General features: G+C 32.6%; 1 protein-coding gene across 1 annotated transcript; it reads right to left on the bottom strand.

Moving 5' to 3' along the window:
* Positions 1 to 669: 669 nt before the first annotated feature.
* LOC134701092 (trimethylamine monooxygenase-like) lies at positions 670 to 7583 on the bottom strand. Its single transcript, XM_063562233.1, has 5 exons — positions 7441 to 7583; positions 5323 to 5496; positions 4154 to 4318; positions 2524 to 3214; positions 670 to 1507 (listed from the first exon to the last, which is right to left on the bottom strand). Exons 2-5 carry the CDS (start codon positions 5477 to 5479, stop codon positions 1165 to 1167), a joined length of 1356 nt encoding a protein of 451 aa, XP_063418303.1. The 5' UTR covers positions 5480 to 5496; positions 7441 to 7583; the 3' UTR covers positions 670 to 1164.
* Positions 7584 to 9269: the final 1686 nt, after the last annotated feature.

The raw sequence follows: 9269 nt of genomic DNA, 5'->3' as shown, positions 1-9269 counted from the left end.
ATCGTCATCGGTTTGTTCTTTATGACGTTGGTGATATTTTTTGGTCCAGACCAAAAAAGGCCAATTCAAGTATTTGACGTTCCAATCCGTTATATTAACAGATTATTACATCGCATTTTTCATATCGCTTGTATTATCAGCCATAGGTTCAATAGCAGCCAAAGAGCCGCATGGGTCAAGGGCTTAAATATTGACCGAGGGCTGATAATACATGCGATATGAAAAATGACATGTTATGATCATATGCTTCAATAATGGAGAAAAGTAATAGATTCATATATTGATCCTTTTACGTGGTTCCCAAATAAAAGTTCAAAGAGTGAAAAAGTTCACGGACGTCGAACCCAAAATTAAGAACATTGGATATGAAATCTTTCTATCATATGCTCAACAGAGAAGAAAAAAACCCACTTTAATATGGACGAATCAACAAAAAAAAAGATAATAAAAAATATACATAATGTACATAATGTACATTGTTTGGAAAAGTCAACCTTTTTTAAAAGTAACTTTCTAAATTTTGTCTTAAACTTTACATTCATTTAATGCAATTATCATACAGTAAAAATCAAATGTTATTTAGTCTAAGTATATGAAAATCATTTTTATTACATGTACCTGTTAACACAACTTTTAATTTTTCGAAAAACTAAGGATTTTCTTGTGGCTTTTAAACTATTTTGATATGAGCGTCACTGATGAGTTTTATGTAGACGAGACGCGCGTCTTGTGTACTAAATTAAATCCTGATACCTTTGATAACTATTATTAAGAGATGAGTTGAGAGAAACAGACAATGTGACGACGATAAATTGTGATATTAAAAAGTTTTACCACATCATTTGATGTTTTTGATATATCATTTCTTTAACAAGATGTAATAAAGGCTAAATTATAGAAAATGCTTTTATTTAGTTATTATCAAATGCTTGATTATTATAAAAACAAAATACTTGAGCTAAGCTGTTATGGTATTACAATCAAGCATGTTGTCAAAATGTAAAATATAAAGCTTAACATACTTTTTATAGTGTAAGAATAAAATACAACTAAGCATTCCCAATAGTTACTAAAGGTACCAGGATTATAAAAAGTATACACTGTTTAGGCATATTATATGTTTGGGGTATGTCATTCAATGAAAGTCGAACATACATAATAAGTCTATCTCTTAATAAATTGGCTAATTGAATCGTCAAAATTCTGAAACCACGGTTTGGTGCATGGAGCAGTTTCAGTACCAGAATACAGCGATTTGAATTGTTGGTCCCTGTAAGTTACAATATTCGCCTTTTTATCGCTATCCCACTTGTGGAAAAATTTATTTGCCTTAGGTGCATCGGGCGAATATCCAGTTCCGTCGCTCAGATCTTTGATAAAATCAGCCTGAAAATCAATTTGTTCAATGTTTCCTTTCAGGTTTCTACACCTCTGTAGCCATTGCCGTGCTTCTTTCTTCATTTCGTCACAATTGGTTAGTTTGTTTGGTAGCGTGTCCGTTATATACCTAAATGAATAAAGAAAATGAATACAACAGTTGTTTTTGTATCATGAACATTTCATTTTCTATATATTGTTTTTATTCGAAAACAGTTTTATAGGAAGAATGCATTACCGGAGTCAACTGCTCAAGGGTCGATCTAATTCTCAACTATTTTAAACCAAACTATTTTTGATGATACGTAATTACGCGTTTAATTTTTGTAACTCCATTTTGCGCCGATTGAAAATGGCGGTTTTCAAATTAAATTTTGTGTAGATTAAAAGGAAAAATAATTATTTTGCACATACGCAACGTTTTATATTCGGATCATTTTCTACTCGAAAAAGATGCAAAAATAATTATTAAACAGTGTAATTGTGATTTAAGACGGATGATGAATAGGTCTTTAACATTCAATGTCAGTTAAGCGCATTAGCAGGTTAATAAATTTTGACTTTGAACCTTGGCTGCAGTAGACCGATTTTCTTAAACAGATTTTTAACATGCTAGAAAGAAGTTCTTCGTGAAGACATATCACAATACTCGGACACACTATTCAGTCTTCTAGTCTTTGTTCTTTCTCCTTATTCCTTTTTGCTTACCTTAGAAGCAGCAAATATCTGAACTGGAAGAGTTTTTATGTTTTAAAGGAACCAGTGTTTACCTCATAATAATACATGTATTTGGAGCAGATCATATAAAGAGGTGTCGATAGATAAATAATCATATATATATATAACAAAAAAAGCAAAAAGGTGAAAAAATTATAATCATTTACCTTCCAAACTATTTGAACTATTGATGTTGGCCAACTGACAGTCTTTACACGTTTATCAACATAGTCTACTTACCCTTTTCGATATGCAAGCTCCGATATTAACGCCAAGTACGTTTTAACATTATATGAAAAAGAAGCAAGGTGAATTAAATCACTCTTATATAGAGACACTTGCTACAAGGCTTAATATTGAAAACGGTAAACTACTGTCGCTTTTATTAAACACAATTTTCGAAACAATAAAAACAATGGTGTGTCTTACCTGCATATCCAGAGGCCCTGGGCATCAAACATTGTGAAAGAGAAAAACTGGTCCTGAACTCCCATGTAAAACAGTTTCTTGTTACCTTCCTGTAACCACAGGGATCCCTTGTATAAGCTAGTAGGATATAAAGTACGGGATGAAGACAAACGTAAATTATCCTCCATGAATGGGAATTTGTACTTGTAACCAGTGCTCAGGATGATTGAATCAACTTCAGTAGAACTGCCATCAAGAAAGTGTACCACTTTGCCTTCAATTGTCTGAACTATTGGCCTTTCTTCAATTCCAACCGGCCATTTAAAATTCATTGGACTCGATCTATACGACGTCACAATACTTTTGGCCCCAAATTTCAAACATTGCAACGCTATGTCCTCTGCCGAATACTTTGCTCCAACAACCAAAACACGCTGACCTTTGAACTGTGTAGCGTCACGGAAGTCATGTGAATGTATTACTCTCCCAGGAAAGGTCTCGATGCCTTCAAAGTATGGTTTGTCTGGGGTATTGAATATTCCTACGGCAACTATCACGTGTGTGAAATTGGTGTCGACTGTATGGCCTGTCTTAAGATCTTCAGTTGTAACTGTAAAGTCATCTGCCTTTTTGTTGTACCTCACATATCTTACTGAAGTGTTCCATTTGATAAACCGCTTTAAATCTGATTTGCTTTTCTTGACAAGCCTGCCTATAAAAATAATATTGAATTAATGGATGAATGTATAGTTATAAGGAAAATGTACCTCAGTAGTCATCTTTATTTTTAGTCTAATTGTAAATACCCTGCCGATACTTGCAGCTTTCACTGTATATATAATTCGTATTAGGAAATTGAAACACAAATATTGACGAGTTTTTTTCGTTTAGTGTGCCATTAAAAACTACCTATTAACCTTAAATAGTCAAAAGGTAGAAATATTCATTTTTTTATATACTTTCTAGTCCATACTTCATGCGTATATATTTCAATAAAAGTATGCCCCAGGGGTCATACTGTGCACATCGAATACAAGTATGGTGCACAGGGAGATACCAGGATTATGACCTTGATTGCGATTAAACAAAAATTATGCATGATAAGGTTTAATCATGAACTTCAAATTATACCTTCTTCCTTCTATCATTTATTTTCTAAAATCCTAAAGTCGGTCTTACTCCCCGTCACCGTATAATTATATTTGTAATTCCCCAAAAATACCATGTAATGTATTCCCACAGATTTCATCGTGGCTAAGAAAGCATTAAGTTTAGTGTTTAGATCGCTGCACGTATCAGTATATATATATTGTACCCTTCTAAGACCTGTTAATTTATCCAATGTTGCATTTCTGAAGGTTATGCTCGCACATGGTGGCCAAAATGTTGCATTTCTGAAGGTTATGCTCGCACACCTTGGCCAAAATGTTGCATTTCTGAAGGTTATGCTCGCACAACTTGGCCAAAATAATGCATTTCCGAAGGTTATGCTCGCACAACTTGGCCAAAATGTTGTATTTCTGAAGGTAATGCTCGCACACCTTGGCCAAAATGTAAGAATATATCAACAGCTGTTCGTTTGGGATTACTGGGGGTATCATAATTTAAAAGGCAATAAAATATCAAATAGTCAAATTAAAAGCAATAGTACCTTCCAAATAATCTCTCATAGCCGGTCGTGGAAGAAACGATGGTATTGCTTTTCCAAAGTGATCAGTAAATGTATAATACGGATATTCTAGACCTTCTTTTGGACCATTCGACCATAGATGTTTGTACATACCGCCATGACATGGTTCTCCAAATTCATCAGTACCTAGAAAAGCAAAAAGGTGAAGATAAAGACCGAAGTTGAATAGTTAAATTGAATTAACTGAAACTAATCCGGGTCACAAACCAAATCTTCAGAAAACACATCAACAACAGAACAGCTGAAACACTACACATTGCTACAAAACCAATCAACAATATTATATTATTGTGTCTTACAAATGTTTAAAGAAGCATTTTAAGGTAACTATAAAAGAAAGAAGTTACAAATACACATGTGGAGCAGAATCGGCTTACCCTTGCTGAGCATCTGTTATAACTTCTGTTGGGTTTTTTTGTGGGTCTTTCTTATTCTTTTTTATCATCGTGTTGACAATTAATTACATGAGTATGAATGTCCTATTTGTATGTTTTGCCTCTTGTTGAACAATACCTTGGAGATCTTTTCCAAATTTATCGTATGCGTCCCTGATGACGCTAATTCAAAACACACGCGTCGAACGCATGGAAGTTTAAACGTGTTGTTATCATTATTTTTTAAGATTGTACAAATATTGTATGTTATATATACAGTATTATTCGAAAACAAAATTCTTTTTTCAATATATTTGTATATAACATATAAATCGGATTTAAATTGTGTAGGATTTCGGCGTTCCTGAAGAAGGTAAATCGACAAATGTTATCTACACTTTACTTTGAAGACTGGTTTAATTATTCGTCACATGTGGAGGGTCGCTCATTACGTCGATTCAACTGGTTTCACTCTGTTTTAAGTTAATATAATTTTCTCAAAACAAATAAACGACAATACAAATACATAATAGGTTGGCGCTAGTCGAACATCTGTAGTATAGCGTCGTATCTAACTCTTCCACGCTATCGCACATTTATGACAAACAAAAATTGCACTAAATATTTAAAAGGATGACTCAAACGTATTGTGTTTCATGTTGAAGAATCTGATTAACTTATGTTAAAATGACTTTTGTTTTGTAATATATTATGAGGATTAAAATATTTTACTGTACAAGCAAGTATAATTTATACCAGTCATCCATGTAAAATTCCAAAGTCCAAGCCACGTGTCGCTTTTCTCGTAGCAGACGACTTCCGTCGAAGAATCGCTGATCTGATCAAAGTGAAATAATGCTGAGGTACCACAAGGCCCTGCTCCAATGATACAAACTTTCTTTTTACCTGCCATCGTCTTGTTTCCAAAAACTGCAAATTGGTAAAAATTCTTAAATAAAATAAAATCTTTTAGACGTTAAAAAATTGTTGACTATTGACAATTTAGGTAAAAAAAACCTCTCTTGTCCATTTCCCGCTTGAGATTTTAAAGGTTCGTATAAAAAAAAATGTCAAAACGTTTTAATCTGAAATTAGTATTTTAATAACAGTTTCTTTTTTTAACTTAAGATTTCATCGTCAAATAGCATCTTTTTTACTTCAACGGATTTTCAGAGATATGTCGAAATTACGATGTTTACATAGATATAGTAAGATGTGGTGTGAGTGCCAATGAGACAACTCTCCATCCAAATAACAATTTAAAAATTAAACCATTATAGGTTAAAGTACGGCCTTCAACACGGAGCCTTGGCTCACACCGAACAACAAGCTATAAAGGGCCCCAAAATTACTAGTGTAAAACCATTCAAACGGGAAAACCAACGTTCTAATCTATATAAACAAAACGAGAAACGAGAAACACTTATATATTACATAAACAAACGACAACTACTGTACATCAGATTCCTGACTTAGGACAGGTGCAAACATTTGCAGCGGGATTAAACGTTTTAATGGATCCAAACCTTCTCCCTTTTTCTGAAACAATAGCATAACATCACAACAGAGAAAAACATACGATAAAATATCAATTGACAGACTTAACTCAATCAAAAAACGTATGATTACACAATGAACGAATAAATTTGATCTGCGATATCTGAATACAAATGCAGTTAATTAAATATTAGAGACAATCATTCATGACCAAAAGGCTAACAAACAAATTCAAACACACTGAGAAATATTTAACCAATCAATGTTCACTTTAGAAAAAACCCGTTTTTTTATAATCTTGAAGTTTATACAAATGTTGTAAGAATAAGTGAAAAATTGAAGATATTACAAATAATCAAAGCGGGTGTACAGACAAGATCCATATAAATCAAAAATGACAAAAAAGCATTATAAACAGTATCAACAGGTCGAATTAACAAGAAAATACGATTTGAGAGTACTCGCAGTCACTGACACCTAGTTAAAAGCCAAAACCAATTAATAGTAAAAAACCATGCATCAGAGACTAAAATCGACTAAAACACATCACAGGGATTTAGTATTTTAACGTCATTAATAGTCAAAGAAGACATGACTTGTGCAATGCCAAAAATAAATGTATCGACAGGTAGTAGTATAGTGAAGAGCGACTTCTATAGAAATAAAAGTTAACGTGGCTGTGTCCCCTATACATCTCGCCTCAAAAGATAATGAAATTTAGTTATGTTTTAATTTGCTAATGACAAAATCAATATTAGTGCCAATGTGAACTATATTCAGAGATCTAATTACAATATTGGTACTTGTATGTTAATATATAAAAACAAATGTTGGTGGTTTAAACGGATTGGTTCCATTATACAATACAATCAAATTGGTGAGCTGTCAGTTCATCGCAAGCTCCCAGTTATCTTAACGTTCAGTTTTCTATTTATTTATTGTGTTATTTGTGTTTAAAAGTTACTGCGTTAAACAAATTCAATATAAGAGTATCGTTATTTATATACCAAGTAATTTGATATAGTAATGATTAAATATGTATAAGAAGGGCTAGGAAAAATGAAATTTAAAAGTATATGGTTCCCAATTTTTTGATTGAGTTCCTAACGATTTAATTTTAACTCATTGGAGTAATTATTCTTTTGTTGTTTAAAACACCTTACTAAAAATAAAAGATAATCATCTAAAATTACAACCTACTTTTCAACCTATGTGATTTACGAAGACGTATTTCATCAAAATATTTCTGCAAAAATCACACAAGAGGCTGCTTTAAATTTCAATAAATACACATATACTTTCGTTTACTTACACATCTTACTAACAACAATGAACTTAAATCAAATCAATGACAATACAACATACTCTCCAACTTACTTGATTCCAAAAGTTAGTGTCCCTTATATTCTATATGCAGAAATGATACAAGATATTGTTTTAAATTCCCTTAAATACCTATCCCATCTCAACTTTGAACCATTTTCCAGTGCATGATTTCATCTTAGGTCAGTAATGTTATTTTTCACTTTACAGACTAGACGGATTCAAGTATTTTGCCCTTTTAAAGACTAGACAAGCATTTTCAGGGTTAAATTAAAGAATGGATAATGTTAAGGCCACAGTTATAATTGTGTTTGAACCTGCATTTCACGAAGGTGGTTTGATCAGTTAGAATATCCCTTTGGGATATTTAACCTTTCTTTAAACAAGAAAAATAAGGTTTACATAGTGTCACTTAACCTCACGCAGGAAAAAAAAAGAAAATGTGGTACGATTTGATGATATAACATCTCACCAGAGACCAAATGATGTATCTGTTTGCTTCAATCTTCGTTTGCATTGTTATCTTAGATCCGAGTTCACAGGTTTTACATATTGCAATTCTTAAAGATAATAAATGGAAATTATAAAAAAAAACTGCGATTTCTCAATAATATTTTAACAGTGTGCTGTACTACTTTTGGGACAAATTATATATCATTTTTAAATAACTTTATCGGCTCTAACTCCAAACATGGACAATTGTATGTAAAAAGGGGCCCTGATATCTTTTGACAGCTTCCCAAATGCTAATTTTTAACCTTTTTAGCTAGACTTCACTTTAAAATATCATGAATATTTTTCACATTGTAAGTTTATACCTATTCTTGCTGTTTGAGACAAAAAACAGGAAGAAATAAACTTGGAAGGTTGTAAAAAAATTACCAGTAACACACTGTCAACACTAGGGACTATATTTTTAGACAACGAAAATCAGGGACGATCACTGTGTACTCGGACCTATTAGTGCAGCCTCTTAAGCGAAAAGGCTGTAAATAATATTTTTAATTCTTTGGTTTGATTTAGTTTCAACTTATTTTTTATCGCAATAGAGCGAGTAAGCTATTAAGAGACCGCAAATTCGGTGCTATAAGAACAAGAAACAACTCATTCTGTATCAAAAACAAGCTTTTTAAAAGCTATTTAAGCCTTGACATACTAGATATAAAAAGAAGATGTGGTTTGATTGCCAAAGAAAAAGTCTCCACAAGACCAAATGACACAGAAATTAACAACTTTTAAAACAACAATAGGTCAACGTACGGCCTGCAGCAATTAGCAACGCCCATACCGCATAGTGAGCTATAAAAGGCCCCAAAATGATGGGAATGAAAAATGTAATACAATTCAAACACAAAAACAATCGGCATTATCTATGTACAAACAATAAACGAAAAACAAATATGTAACACATCAACAAAATACAACCACCGAATAAGGAGTCTACTACCATTCAAAGATGACAACCCAGGGTTAGAATTATGATAAATTATTGAATGAACAAAACAATGAAAGACAGATTCCAAGGATTATCATGGAATTATAATGCTTGTTACCTAACGGTTCATATGTGTAAATGTGTCAAGCATATTTTAAACTAAGATACAATACTTTCTTTCTTTTGTATTAGCTTCCTATCTAAGGAACACCCCGCAATGGGTAATGAGGAGTATTTACAGTAGTGGGTAAATCAAGATTCTAATGCAACAACGTTTGTTACGTGAACGTTCAATTTGTTTTGATAACACCAATTATTCTTATAACATGTTATGATAACGCGTCGACAGTAAACTGACCATCAAATCATTAGTTGATGCCGTCGGAGATTGCAAACAATACAGTTATCCGTTTTTTGTTTTCCCTTTTTAATCTTTGTTGAATTTGCA

The sequence above is a fragment of the Mytilus trossulus genome, unplaced genomic scaffold, assembly GCF_036588685.1.
Source record: "Mytilus trossulus isolate FHL-02 unplaced genomic scaffold, PNRI_Mtr1.1.1.hap1 h1tg000215l__unscaffolded, whole genome shotgun sequence".
NCBI classification, from domain to species: Eukaryota; Metazoa; Mollusca; class Bivalvia; order Mytilida; family Mytilidae; genus Mytilus; species Mytilus trossulus.
The sequence above is the reverse complement of the archived record's forward strand: the minus strand, read 5'-3'. Positions and strand labels throughout refer to the sequence as shown.